Source organism: Haemaphysalis longicornis, unplaced genomic scaffold (genome assembly GCF_048455015.1).
Source record: "Haemaphysalis longicornis isolate Haplotype H1 unplaced genomic scaffold, Haemaphysalis longicornis Haplotype H1 scaffold_1, whole genome shotgun sequence".
Classification (NCBI taxonomy): domain Eukaryota; kingdom Metazoa; phylum Arthropoda; class Arachnida; order Ixodida; family Ixodidae; genus Haemaphysalis; species Haemaphysalis longicornis.
Genome location: NW_027526203.1, coordinates 171,244,740 through 171,260,350, shown reverse-complemented (window position 1 = coordinate 171,260,350; position 15,611 = coordinate 171,244,740). Strand labels below are relative to the sequence as shown.

Sequence of the window (15,611 nt, the reverse complement as noted above, 5' to 3'; positions counted from 1 at the left end):
AATCCGCAGCCGCAACATTTTACGCTGACATCTTAAGCCACAGAAACGCAGAGGGACTTTATCCCTCCTGAGCCACGGTGCTTAAAAACGTTCTCCGATAAACTTTCTCTCTTCGCTGACATGCAGTGCTCGTGAAGCATAGGTCATAAATACCGCAACTGCGTTCAAAAACGCTCCCTGGCCGTCAAAGTAACGCTATCGTGTCTGGCATCTTAAGACTTATACGTAGATGTCACCTGCAACTTTTTTATTTCCCCCGTAGACAGTGCCCCGTGCTTGCGACAGCCGAGGTATAGATAAGTGCGTGTGTAGATGACATAAGCGTATAGTAACTGATTTCCCGATTTCCAGAAGGAGTGCCTTGCATATCGTGTATTTCCGTAGATTGGTAGTGGTCGCTGTGTTACTTTGCTAAGCGGCAACAAATCGATGTTTGCGGACACTGTTTGATGAAATTCCGCCTCAGCACCTGCAAGCGCTGGTGCAAAATTGTTCGTGAGACAAAAAAAGGCCGCATATACATGCTTGCTTCGCTAGAAGTTGCGTGGGAAGACGACAGAGCTTCGGCCGCCCCTCATATATCTTGGCTTCAGGGCGCTAACACGGACTGTTTTACTTACCAAGAAACGTGCAAAGCTAGGCGGCCTTGGTTGGCATGATGTTATACTGCATGGGCGAAAAACAATTTGTGCTGTGTTCTGCGGTCAACATCTTAAAATGGTGCGTCTTGAATAACAGCAAAATGTCAAAAAGGCAACAAACCATTCTTTGCAGTTGTCGTCATATTAACCGCTTAAAATCTTTGAACTAGGCTGTCGTGGTAGCGTAGTTGGAACAACGTGGAAGGCGAGGGTTCCAGTTTAATAGCGGAGATGGTGTATGTTTACCCTTTTCGCCCGTCTGCTGAATATCGTGCGTAACGCAGGAGTGGGAGCATGTACCCGTGGTTACGACACCCGCCGGTGGCCTCTGCCGGTTGGAGCCATAGATAGAGGCCGTCGCGATAGAGGGGCCGCCGATGTGTGCTGGCTCTATCCGTTAGTGAAGACAACGAATGCGTGAGAACTACGCTCGAAAGCTAAGAAAAAAACTAAATGCCACTCGCACTTTCCTCTCAAGGCAGTGTTGCCATGACGTTCGTATAATAATTTCCAACGATGCTATTTAAACTCCATTTTGCAGTCCGGTCCAGAGACATTAATGAAGGTGTAGACATCATTGAAAGCTTCTGTTGTCGATTCCCAAATTAGCGTTGGATCCGCCATTTTTTTACTCTATTTCCTTGGGACACAAACGCGAAAGGCAAACTGACAATTTACTATCCGGTATTTAAACACAGGGGGTCCCCTCAAAATTCCCAAGGCATGGACTCCTGTGGTACGTTTATTAAGAAATCCCTGATCCGTCATACATTGCAAAAACGCGTCTCATCTCGAAACGTGTTCCACAAGGCCGACGAAGCTAAGTTCCCGAAATTTTGGGCTTTGCTCTTCTCTGCAGACGCACGCACGCAGGCGTGCACACACACGAACTGACACATACCCGCACACGCGCACAGTGGAACTCAGGGCATCCGGAACGAATGTCTTTTGTGGATGTTCTGCCCTTTACAAGAATGTGAATTTTCGCATCTGAGTAACACACCTTAATCATAGCTCGAATACGGGGCAAGAGTACTTAGCTCGGGTGCTTGCTTCTCGGTCTTGTTGCGGCCGCTGTCGCCTGTTAACGAGTTTTTGCTTTACGGCTATAAATATGTTCTCCCGACTGTTCTGGACCTTTCCACTTTGTTTCCCCTTAACATAGACACAAAGGCCTATTGCTCTTGACGTAGTAGTTTCATATATCCGTAGCTTGTTCGGCTATAGCGCGCTCCTGAAGACGTGAACTTTTAAATCGTATATCATATTTGCCGGGCGAAGATGTATGATAAAGAGCACTCAATTATAGGCGAAAGGAAATAATTGCATTAGGAAAAAAACGAAATTTCCCGCCTAATAAAATTTTTGCCCTACATGGATAATAATGGCGATTGCAGAGTTCTGTTTGTTCACGCCAACAAGGGTATAGGGGAAGTAGTTCGTCTCTTTTTTGCCTAAAAATATAAATTTGTAAATGAGAAAAAGGAAAGGAGAGAAATTTATTCTCTAAGGAGGATCCGAATCTTCTTCTTCAGGACATCACATGCGATGCTGTATTAATTCAGCCACAGGAGCGAATGAATTCCCCGTCCGTTTCCTGTGCACTTATTGTGTACGTCATAAATTCAGGTGTGCCAGACGTAAGATTCGCTCTTAAGGGGACGTTCTTTTGAGCCCCCCGCTCCTTGGATTCGAGCGTCTACGCTGAGTAGGGAGCAGTGAGCCATGAACCTTTGTATACGCTATTTGTGGCATTAGGACCGCCGGAATGGCCGTCATCGCTGAGCATGTATCATTAGAAGATAAGGAGCTCGTTGAAAGAACGCAGGACGCAATGCGATCACTTGATAACGATGATTTATTTGAGGCGGACGCAATGATTGGGCCGCTCCGTATTTGAACATTTTAATTACTTTTAAGAAGAATTTGGTAGAATTTGAATTTGAACAAATTTTGTTCTCTTTCGCACCCCTTTAATGGCTCTACGACGTATTTTTTATTTATTACATACTGCAGACTACAACACGTGGTCCTAGCAAGACGGGCAATCACGAATCACAACGAGGAACCGCTTAACTACGTTTCATCATGAACGTAAAAGTGAGCCCAATGAGGAAATATATACAGTGCTACATAGAGAAACATACACGATGCGACAAATATACATGCTATGCAAGGCGATCACGCTTGACAGGGAGTTTCACTCAGACACTAGCTGCGGAAAAAAAGAAATTTTATAGGTATCTGTTTTTGCAAAATATGGTGATGTCGGTTGGTGATGTCGCGTATTTCTTGTTGACAAGAGGGTAAATACAATAAAGTGTCAATCGCAAATTAATGGTTAAGCAAGGAACTCGGGAAGTCCAAACGGAGTTGTCTTCTTCTATACTGAAGTAGTAGAATGTTGTTATCTGACATTAGTTCCAATGGAGAGTCCGTGCAACGAAATTTGGTTTATATAAAGCGAACCGCTTTCCTCTGAATTCTTTCCAAATTATCCATGTTACATTTTGTGTAGGGATCCCATCCTATGAATGCGTATTTTAATTTTGATCGGATGTAGGATTGATAGTGGAGAAGTTTTACATTTGGTGGTGAATTGCGAAGCTTGTGCTTTAACAAACATAACTTTCTGAAAGCAGACGCACAAATGTTGTCGACGTGGGAATTCCAGGACAGGTTAGCAGTGAACGTTACACCTAAATATTTGTAGTTATTGACCTGTTAGCCTGTCGATGAACAAAGGCAATAAGCATACTGAAAGGGAGATTTTTTTTTATTTATAAAACATGGGAACTGTTTTTTCTGCATTTAAAATCATACCCCATTTGTTGCATCATTTGTATATGTAGTCTAGAATATTGTTTAGCTCTATTCGATCATGTGTGTTATGAACTTAACGAAATAAAACGCAGTCATCTGCAAACAACCGAATCTGGTGAGCTGGCTCAATTACATCTACGATATCACTTATATAACACCAAAATAGCAAGGGCCCCAATACACTGCCCTGTGGTACACCCGACGTGACTGGCAAAAGACTGGAATTTTGACCCTCGATGGCGACCTACTGCCCCCAATTACTCAAGTATTCAGCTACCCATGCGACCAATACCTTTGGAAGACCTATTTTATTTAATTTGCAGATTAATTTCCCATGAGGAACTTTATCGAAAGAATTACAAAAGTCTAAAAAATGGTGTATATATGAATGTTGTTATGGAGGGCTCCGGCAAACTCACGCGTAACGGTAACAAGCTGCGTCACGGATACTTTCTTCTAAAACCGTGCTGAAGATGTGTTAGTATAGAGTGTGTTTCAAGAAATTCTCTAATCTGGTTCGCTACAATGTGTTCTATTATTTTACAGAATGAGGACGTTAAAGATATTGGCCTTAATTACGTACTGATAATCTGTCGCCTTTTTTGAAGATAGGCGCCACTCGGGCTATTTTCCAGATACGCGGCAAGGTTGCTGTTGACAAAGAAGTATGAAAGATTATAAACAGGAATTTGCCAATGTATTGGGCATAACGTCGGAAAAAGACATTTGGGACGTCGTGAGGAGCGCAACTCTTTTTTCGTGTTTAGACTTACAAGCATGGAAACCAAACCAGCCTATGAAATGAAATTGACTTCGCATGGTTGAGATGACAGAACAGCAGACGTAGATGCTCTGGACACATTAAACACACTATGAAAGTATGTGTTGAAACGATTTCAAATGTCGCCAGAATTTTTAACTATGCGGCAATCAACTGAAATCTTTGAAACGTGTTTCTTCCTATCTTTAAAATAATTCCTGAACTTGGAAGGATCATTCTTTATAAAATTTGCAATTAGGGTTTTAAAGCATCAATCTTTTGAGCGATGCATTTTTTCAGCAAGGATTCTTTGGTGCCGTTAATAACAGTGCGCTGCGGATGCTGCTTTCTTAGCCGTTTAACTTTTCTTCAGGTTAAGTATTTTATGAGTTCACTTGTTCGTTAAGATTCATTCATAAGAGCAGGTGTCAAGGCCCTGGCGAATGCCTTCCTCCGACACGCTGCTTTTCCCCTCAGGATATCACCAAGCTCCTCCGCAAAGGCCAGATGTACGAGGAGAGCTGGGGGCGCGATCGGCTGATGGGTCGCCCGATGCCCCTGGACGCGAGCCCGGTGGCCACCCCACCTCAAGAAGGCATTGTCCAGGGGCTGAACCTGTTCAACAAGCGCCCCCATCCCCGTCCAGATGGAGGCGGAGAGCCACGGGGTCGTCACGAACCACAGAGTTCATTGGCCCTGGGCGTTTACCTCGACCAGCCCCTGCCCTCCACCCTCCTTGCACAAGCCTGTACGTCATGCGCACTCTTTCCAGCCACTGTGTAGGGCAAGAGACCACGTTCATGGCAATGGGGACAAAAGCCTGCATGAGAAAGCTTCAGTTATGGGAGCGTACTCTCTTCGGTTGTCGGAGGTTTCTATTTGCACATTAGTTGGAGCACTAAGCAAGCCTGAAGTTGCTTGGTGCTGCAACTAACGCCTGAATATGGCATTTCCCAATCGAGTTTCGCTAACAGATGGCCTAAGGCAGCGGAGAAATGAAGTTTAAGGCTAAAATTGCATCCAAGAGGCGTTTTTAAGACGTAGTACGCTTAACTGAATGAGACAGTGCATTCCCCTTCTCTTCACGTCCAAGCTACTGTTCCAGGAAGGTTTGTCACTGAAACTGAAGATCCAGACCGGTTGTGTAGTGATCTGAATCTTGTTAGCGTGGAAGCGCACAAATCGCTTCGACGAGAACTTCCTGCGCGAAGTGGGATATAGAATGTAGGAGGAGGTAGATCGGATGCAATAAGATGGCACACTCCTAATGGCGAGTGAACTGCAGTAGTGCTTACTTTGCTTATGCAGAAGGTTAAAACTACCTCCATGCACCATGCACAGAGGGTTAACCAGAGAAGCTGTAACGTGAGGCCGGAGTTCGCCCTTGCCACGTTGACTCTGCTCCGCCCGGAACGCCGTCGCCCCTTCTCGCTGTTGTCGGTTGAGCTGCGCTTGTAGCCGGAGCTCGCTGCGCACGCGTTCTGCAGCGAGATGCTCTTTTTCACTCGCTCCGATGGGCCTGTGTCACATCAGTCTCTGTAGAAGCGCGAGAGTAGTTACGTGACCGATAAGCGCATCCAATCTGTCTCCCCTTGCGTCTAACTCCTCTGCAACCATGTCCATACGCGCATGAGGTTGTGCACAAAGAGTTTTCTGCGTACACGGGGTCACAATATTTTCCATTTGCATAGCAATATAAAGCTTCGCTTTAAGTAGCGGTGTTTAGAAAGCACCTTGCTGCTGCTTGTATGATGACCGAGGCAAAATTAAGCCACGGTTTCAAGTCAACCGCGGTGTCCTTTGCACCAGTTGCAGTAAACTGTTACAAAGGCATATTCCACTGTAGTGTACCACATTTTAAGAAATATGCGCTGTTCATGTGCCAAAACCCCCTTTCCACAATTAAAGCCTTTACTCTTCGAACTCAGATTTTGTGATTACAATAAAAATATTGTGCAAAAAAGGGCCCCCTCTTTTCGAATGTCCTCCTTTGCGTGCTAGTTTTCCTAATTAGCATTATGGCCATCACGGGCATCCTATCATTTCAAAATGGATCGAAGAGCCGTACTTTTCAATACATCTACTGCGTCTCAAAAACCCCTCAGCGCATCTTGTGCAGGCCATGAAGCCAGTTATCTAATCTCCTTGGACATGATTGCGTTAATATTTTCACCATAGGCAGTGCCCCGTGCATGCGACAACCGAAGTATAGATAAGCGTGTGGGTAAGGACCTTAGCGTATAGTAACTGATTTCCCGATTTCCAGAAGTGTCTTGCATTTCGTGCATTTCCGCAGCGTGGTAGTGGTAGCTGCATGAGTGTTGCTTCGCCTAGCAGCATCAAATCGATGTTTGGGAACACTTATAAAATTCGGTCTCAGAACCTGCAAGTGCTGGTGATAAACTGTTCCTGAGACAAAAAATGCCGAATATGCATGCTTTCTTCGTTAAAAGTAGCGTGGAAAGACGAGCGAGCTTCGGAGCCCGTCATAATTCCCCCATGTTCCCTCATACGGTTCTTCGCATTTCCCGTTCCCTGTCCTAATTCTATTCCTTTCCCTGTCCTCCATTCTTAAATGCCCACTTCCCCTAACCCTGAAATCCTACGCTGCACTACTTACCCTATCCTTTTACATCCACTTTCGCTACCCTTTACACCTCATAACCTCCCCCGTCACCAGCCACATACTCCAGCTTACCGTTACTTCCTGTGCAACCGGGTTGAGAACTTCGCCAGTTGGTATACATTAATTGTGTCATATTTTGTTCTTCCGTCGTCGAGCAAAGTTTGCGCTGTTCCATCTTGCTGAATGTTTCTTCCCGTTTCCTATCGCCTCCTCCCCCTCCCGGTCCCACCCACTCAATGCCTATTTCGCTCTCTCTGTGCCTTTCCCTCCCTATTTCCGACTAGCTTCTTGAAACATGACCTACCGGTGACCCTTTAGTAGATCACTTGTGCGCCACCAGAGCTCCACTAGTTATTTGTGGGCGATGGGTCACCGGTCGAGAACCGCATGTCACGTGCTCGAGCGGTGAACCCCAGGGGAACTGCGGGTGGGTGACGATGGTGATGATGATGTAGCACTGGTGAGCAACCACTGACCAACGAATGGCCAGGGAGTCAGTGCTCACGAGTGACCAGACCCATCAGTAATTTGGAGCGAAAGACAGGAAATAGATTTTTTGGCGTTTACGGAGCGCAGAAAAGACTACCGCCTTTAAAAAAAAAAAACGCGTGCCAATCCTCTCTGTGAAGGTGGTTCGAAAGCGAAGTTGTAAACGACACCCACAATGATTACCCATGCGGCGTCACTTGAATTCACACACGTGGCTGTACAAGGATTAAAAACAGAGACAAGTGAAACGCACTTAACCACACCCTTTATTACTTGAAAGCGATATTCTTTGCTAAAGTTAAATCAATGCATAGTGCATGAACGGTGGTTGGTTGAGTTGTATTGTCGAAGCGCATGAGTGGAAACTTTTTTATTTACAAAATTAACGGAAATGAAACCCGGTGTTAGACGATCTCACTACTCCTCCGTCTCTGCCGCCGCCGACGGAGGCGACGAGATCGGCGGCAGAGACGGGCGAGAAGTGGGATGCCATGCGTTGGTGTGAGCTTCCTTTAATTTTTACTGACTCCTACCGCATACGCAAGGCGCGTACACGGCTGCTACACGTGCCCTGAGCGGAGCGCACAGCGGCGCGAGAGGTCACGTGACGCTATCACATGCTTGAAAAAAATAGAGCGCGACTTCGCGCTCTATTTTTTTCAATCATAATGCACCAACTTGCCCAACAGATGTGTTTAATGAGGCTATCACATGCCTTTCCGTGAAAATGCAGGAAGTAAACCTGAAGATGTGCTCGGTGAGTGCACTATCTGTCTCCCCCCTATCCGCATGGGTTCGTAGCTCAATCGGTAAGACAAGAGTCTCTTACTCCGTTTCTCTGCTTGTTCCAGGTTCGATTCCTGGCGGTGCCAATAACTTCTTTTATTTGTTCGCGGAAGTAACTGTTGACACCAACGGTCGCGACAGAACCCTTGGGGGGTTGAGGTAAAACGCTTCGCTTTAAAACTATGACTCACAGGCTAGCCACCACCTGTCCTATCTTTCCGTGAAAAAAGAGCATAATTAGTCATGGTTTATCGTGACACTTTAGCTGATGTTCGATCCGCAGTGGGCTGGATATTTAGGCTCTCAATTGCCTTCTACTCGTACCGCGAAAGGGAGAAATCGAATTAGAGCCAACGTTAGAGCTGGAGTACGTATACATCGGGTACTACAAGGTGGTGTATGACGGCCGCTGACATCGTTGCCGCTGTCACTCCAATTCCGCAAAATTTCACCCGTGCCTGTAAGGCGTGAGGCCAAGTAACAACTCTATTTTTAATAGTAGAGCTGTTGAAGGTTTAGTTCCGGCGTCCAGCATTACCAGAAAAAAATACCAAGGAAAAATACCGAATGCACGTGAGCATGCGCCTCGTGCGGAGCGCCTGGTGTCGGCCAGCTGGACCTTCATGGACTCTCTGCCCAGTCCATGAAGGTCCAGTTTCGTGGCGTGATCTCGCGCGTGCTGTTCACCTCTGCAATACGCGTGCGTTCGCGACTGAAGTGGGGAGCACAGACGCCGAGTTCGAGCTACAAACACCGAGTTCGCGAAACCCGTTTCTGCGGGTTCTAGCGGGTGTTAACGCGGGCCACTTTGGGAGATATGTGAAAGCTTGCGGACAAAACAATCCGGACCTGCCAGTCTTGGGCACCTTTCAGGGACAAGTTCTGAAATCCATGTAAGGTGCAACAGCCGTGTATCCGACGAAGGGAGAGGGGCCGCTAGCTCTGCTGTTTCTCCAGCCTTATGGCGCAGCAAGTGCAAGCTGCGCCATTTTTTTTTTCAAAATATCAAATACACCCTTTCAGTTTTGTACGATGTGGAATATTATTAAACCCCATTTTTTTCGCAAAAGTTGCTTCCTACCTGGTTTCTTTCAAAACGTATCTGAAAAATTTAAACCCATCCGGAGTCTACCAAAACCGAAACTGGAAGTGTCAGTTTTGTGAGCAGCACAAAATGCCACGGTATGCAGTTATTACCCAGTCATTTAATTAAGAATAGTACCGCATGCAAAATATGGCAATGCCATAAAAGTATCTTTAATACTTCAAGTGTCTGTGAAACCCAGATGTTTCTCACAATGTGCAACCAACCCAGTATCTATGAAACTGAAACCGATGCTGAAAGCCTTCTATTCGTATAGTATGGCGCTTTATGTCGCTTTAACAACAACAGAGGGACACAGGATATTTTGAACCAAGTCGGCATAGCAACTGGCCTCTACGCTACACAAGGGTGCCTCACAAATTATGAACAGCGCATCGCGAAGGCCTCTTATACTGCAGAGAATGCTAGAAGAAAAAAAATTCCGCCACATTAAACTTTGATATGCGAATACTGAGAAATAGTGGAACTGGTGGGTTTCACTAACTTCAACTTGGATTTTTTTAGCTCTGCCCCTTTCTTAAGAGAAAGATGGTTAAAAAGCGAAGCCTTCTTTATGCAAACTGAGTTAAATCAAACTCCATAATCCCCCATCCTAAAGTCCAAAATCCAAACTGCCAAAGTCCAAAACCAAAATCCACTTCAGCTCTGCCAAAGTCCAAAGCCAACCCCGCGCTAGGAACCCAAAGGAAATGCTGTGTGCTTCGATTGCAAGGACGACAAAACTCCGGCAAGGTATCTGGGCATCCCACTTTAAACTTACCAGGACACTATAGAGTGCTGGGACGAAGATGCTGATAGAGTTAGGGTGCAAAACGGGGGGAAGGGATTTGTGCATGTTTGCTCGTCCATCAGTGTCTAATGTGTTTGCTGTTGCCAAGGTATGGTATGTTCTTCAAACGATTTGTAATGTCGAAAAGGAACATACAATAGTTGCACAGAGTTCTTGTAAATTTGCGTGGGGCTCAAGTTGGGAGGAATGAGTCGAACGCATTTCTTTCGCTCGGTTAAAATTTGTGGCTAAGGACTGGCTCATTTGTTCAACAGACAAATAGTTTCTAGGTTTCTGTTTCTGAGAGAGCATATGGATTGCTTTCTACAGACGGTGGTACAAGTCCGGCTGCGTGATGTAATGATTGGCTTTGTTGTTTCAACATCCGAAATTCGCCGTGTATTTGTGCGAGGATTCTTGAGCGAATTCCTGGAGGATTTTAACTAAGGTTTTGCAAGTTAAGCCTTCTTTTGAGTATTTCAGAAGTGTACCGGGGAAGCGTTTGTACGAAGATATGCTTAATATGTGTCTACTTGTTCCGGTTTATCGGCAGTTGTATGCTTTAGGTCGAGGAAAAAAAATATTCTGAAAAGAGTGAAGCGAATTCCAGTGCGTTTATCTGCTAAATCTTTCTTCATCATGCTTTATAGCGGCATGCTCCCAGTAACACCTTGATTACAGGAAAAAGGAGTATATGCACACCCATAGACACTTTACAGCCGCTTATGTTAAAATCTTGAAACGATTGACCACATCTTTCTCTACTGTTTGGCTGCGGTGTTTCACTGGGACATCCTCAAAGGAACCTTTAAAGACCTGCCATTAACGCCTTATGACTTTCGCTTTTTGCCAGTGGACAATGACTGGGGCGTGCCCTGTGATACGCTTAGTCTGCATTATATGTCGAAAACTCGTATTGCAGTTCAAAATGCTGACGAGCGTGCTCGTACAGTGCGAGAGTATTGCATTGGAAGTGTTCCTTATAAAAGGGTGGTGTATAGATTCACGTCGGAAGAAACTGAGTGGTTACTCCTACTGGATGTAGTAGCGCAGATTAAGATGTTTTAAGCCACCCTTTTCAGCCGACTGTAGGCTGGAGCTTTTAATTTGTGCACTCTACAGTTGATATCTGTGTTTTGGCAAGCATACTCTACAGTTAATATCTGTGTTTTTGCCAAGCCGACATCGGGGAGGAAGGTTACGGACTGTTCCCGGTGTGAAGCCAGTGTTTGTTAAAAACTTGTTGATGAAGATCTGGCCACTACGTGGTAAGGGCGGAAGTCAAGCCTCCCAGCCGACCTCCGCCACTTTGTCTGGACATGTCCAGCCTTCAATCGCCACGGTGGTTTTACTGCCCCGAACCCTCAACCAGTTCAAACTCTACTGGACACGTCCTTACTCGTGCAAATGGCGACGTATTCTCTAAAGAGTGGCCTAGCACGACTGGTATGAGAGCGCTATCGGTGACTGTCATGCTGGCACTTTTAGCAATGGGAACTTAAGAATTCGGCATACGACTGCCTCTACTAATGGACTTCATCGAGACATCTGTCATAGAAGTAGAGGATGATGAAGTGCGCGCGGCGCAGTAGCACTGAAATAAAAAAAGAGGAAGGACGCATCTTCACAGTTCTGGTACGCCGTGGGCGTCTTGGCTCTTCCTGGTCCCTTCTTCAACACATCTTGGTGCCTAAAACCCGTTGCTCGACGTTCTCCGAGCTTGCGACGAACCGCCGGGAGAAGAGGGAACGACCATGGACCGATTGAAGCCCAAACGAACGACCCGGCGGGCCCAGCAAACGAAACTTGTCAACGAAGTGCACGCAGCGCTACAATGTTCAACTCCTGACTTGGTGAGCCTTCAGAACTTGCTTGAACGTTTGACAGCATGCGACGCTGAACTGCGAGCAATTAACGCCGAGCTTGACCCGTTAATTCCCGTCGAGATACTTGAGACCGAGCTTCAGACTATCGTGCAGTACGAAGACGAAGCCATCGGCGCATTATCAAGTTTAAGGACTGTGATAGAGGCTCTCAAGAATCAACGTCCCGCAGCGATTACGCATAATGTTGGCGTCGAGGATTCAGCTTTTCGAGGTGACCTTCAGTCTGCCGTTCGGTCAGGTGGACCGCGATTACCGAAACTTGACATTACGACCTTTCGAGGAGAAATAAGTAAATGGCTTCCTTTTTGGGAACAACTCGAAGCGACTATTGACAAAAATCCTTCATTAACAACGGACAAGTTTCATTACTTAAGAACGTATTTATCGGGAGAGGCTGCGTCTTTAACGGGAGAGGCTGCGTCAGCCATTGCTAACCTTCAGACGACAGATGCTACAAAGATGCCATAGACATGCTTTCCTCAAGGTTCGGCGAACCTTACCGCATCGAGCAAGAACATCTCTACCGCCTGCGATGCCTGCCAGCTCTAAAGTCGTCTTCTGATGTTGCCGGACTGCGAAGACTTTACGACACCTTGCAAAGTCATGTCCGGGGATTAAAAGCCTTGAAGGTGTCTACTACATCGTACGCATCGATGCTTACCGATGTTTTGCTACGGAGCCTTCCACCGGACACCGTGATCGAGTACCACCGGCGTCGAGCGAACACCGAGCTCCCTTCTGACACAACACAAGACGAATGCGCGACGGCAGCTGACAAAAGGTTGCAAGACCTGATATCTTTCATTCAAGTGAAAGTGGAAAGTAGAGAGAAATGCCAGACGATGTTTGATGTAAAAGAAAAGAGATTTGACGGAAACGTGGAACAAAATAGAGGTGGATTTCGCCGGCCACATCCTCCAACAGTGGCGGTATTTCAAAACGCTGAAAATTCGCCGACAAAACGAACCTACTGCTGTTTTTGCCGCAGTACCACTCATGAAACGGAGCAGTGTAGGTCAAAGATGCCGGACCATGAGAAAAGAGAGATTCTTACAAGAGAAGCCCGCTGCTTCAGATGCACGGCTAAGGGACACCGCTCAAAGGACTGCCAACGACGGATTTCATGCTCCAAATGTCAACGGAGGCATGCTTCATCGCTATGCTTGCAGTCGACAACCGGGAGTCAACCACCTAAACCTGACTCGGATAAAGCGTACTATGCGGCTACGGACTCGGGCACAAACGTCAAGCATAGCAAGACCGTACTGCTTCAGACTTTTCGGGCATGGGCTGTCTCCCAGGAGCGGCGATGCTTCCTTCGCGTGGTCATCGACGGTGGCAGCCAAAGGAGTTTTTTACGTGAGGACATCTCCCGAAACTGAAGCTTCCAGTTGTAGGGGAAGTCTCTCTCGCCATCAACACGTTTGGAAACACTCGCCGAAAGAAAACTCGCCAATATCGTATTGTCCGGCTAAAACTACAAAGGCAGTTTGATCATTCAGGATGCACTCTGGACGTGGTTGAAATTCCCGAAATATGCCAGGATATTCAATCATACTTGGCTGATGTTCCTTTCGTGAAGAAATTCGAAGAAACCGGAAAAAATATCGGTGATTCAGACAAATTTGGTTGGAGCACTGGAGACGACAGTATTGGACTTCTAATCGGAGCAGATCAAATGTGGCTGCTTTTGGCAGCTGAAGTTACGCGCCATACTAACTCTAGCCTTGTGGCCGTGAACACAATTTTCGGCTGGACGTTTCACCACGCAAACCAATCCGCGCCGTCTAACTGCATGGTATGCGTCTTGCACAGTAACATCAGCTGGCCGGAGCAAGATTGTCGCCAAGACGACATTGCCCGACAGTTTTGGGACGTGGAGGCTATGGGAATAAGCACAAACGACGACGGTGAGATCAAAAAACCAGTGTTAGGGGAATGCGAATGGACAGTTACCAAGATTGAAGGACGTTATGAAGTAGCTCTTCCGTGGAGGCGTATCGAGAAGACAGCTCTCGGAGACAACCATTGCGCGGCCATGAGAAGATTAACTGCTTTGGTGCAACGCCTGCATAAGAACAAAGACCTTCTCGAAAGGTATGACAAAGCCATACGACAGTACCTCGTTGACGGTTACGCAGAGATTGTTCCTGAGACACGTTTTACACCAGAAAAGGACAAGCGGATTTACTATATGCCCCACAAAGAAGTGCTCAAGGAAGATCGCACAACTACAAAACTACGAGTTGTATTTGATGCATCGTCATCTGCTCCGGGTTTTCTCTCACTGAACGAATGGCTGCACAAGGGAGTCAACTTGAACCCTGATATACTGGAGCTACTACTGAGGTTCAGGACGTACCCAGTTGGACTCAGTGCAGATGTGGAGAAGGCATTCCTCCAAATCGGCGTCCAGGAGAAAGACCATGACGCCTTCCGGTTCTTCTGGTATGCAAGCCTACCAACTGGAACCCCGGCAGACCAATTGCTAGAGTGGCGGATGAAACATGTTCCTTTTGGAGCTACATCAAGCCCATTTCTACTCTCGGCCACTATTCAATATCACCTGAATAAAGCTTCAGAAGAAGACAAGAAGACGGCGGAACTACTGAAGACATCGTTCTACGTTGACGACTTCCTTGCCAGTGCGGATTCAAAAGACAGTGCTCTGCGCATCTATGAGCAAGCCAATCGCATCGAGCTTAAAGCCGGAATGACACTGAAAAAGTGGTCCACAAATTCCGCTTCTCTGCAAGAACATTTTGACGACAGAGAAAGACGACAAGCGGAAGCAAGCAATCAAGAGCCCGTATTGCCTCCTGAAAACAGAAGAGTTTTTGGCATCGCTTGGAGAAAAGATGACACACTCTACCTTAGCATGAAATCTGCGCTTCTTGCTTCCAGCAAGACTCCAGCGACAAAGAGGACCGTACTCCAAGCAATAGCTGGAATCTTTGACCCACTAGGATTGATTTGTCCATTTGTCATCAAAGGAAAAATTCTGTTTCAGCAGCTTTGGATACAGAAAATTCGTTGGGACATGCCTCTTTCGGATAACCTGAAGTCTGAATGGAATGACTGGATTCATTCTCTTCCGAAGCTGCAAGAGACAATAGTCAAACGCTACTTGCTTTCAGACGCAGAAAACAGATCGGACTGTTGGGAAGTTCACATATTTTGTGACGCAAGTCCGCAAGCATATGGGGCGGTTGCTTACATTCGTTTCGTGAACAGCGCAGGAGGAACGGAAACATCGTTCTTGTTCGCAAAAACGAGAGTGGCTCCAATCAGAAAACTTACCGTACCTAGGTTGGAACTCATGGGAGCGCTCATCGCCGCAAGAATGGGTGCCTACCTCAAAAACAAGGTTTTTGACAGAAGGACAGTTATCACGTTTTGGGCGGACTCCTCGATAGCATTGGGATGGATCCGTGACGGCGTAGTTCGTGCTTGCAAAGTCCGAATCCCGAATGGACAGTTCCTGACCCGTCCTGTTCAAAAGTTGTACCCTCTCGAGCTCGCCAAAAGCCCCGGGGAGGATATCATAGAAGTAGAGGATGATGAAGTGCGCGCGGCGCAGTAGCACTGAAGTAAAGAAAGAGGAAGGACGCTTCTTCCCAGTTCTGGTACGCCGTGGGCGTCTTGGCTCTTCCTGGTCCCTTCTTCAACACATATATGTGAAGAAGTGCTGAAGTGATTGGCTTTCATTTCCCTCCTTTCTCCCCT

The 15,611-nt window shown here is 46.5% G+C and overlaps 1 protein-coding gene across 1 annotated transcript in view; it reads left to right on the top strand.

Moving 5' to 3' along the window:
• The window catches only part of LOC144167249 (uncharacterized), a 45,863-nt gene that overhangs the window by 26,156 nt on the left and 4,096 nt on the right, over positions 1–15,611 (top strand). The window contains exon 4 of the mRNA XM_077696585.1: positions 4,702–4,972. Coding sequence (XP_077552711.1) covers positions 4,702–4,972 — 271 coding nt within the window. The remainder of the gene's footprint in view (positions 1–4,701; positions 4,973–15,611) is intronic.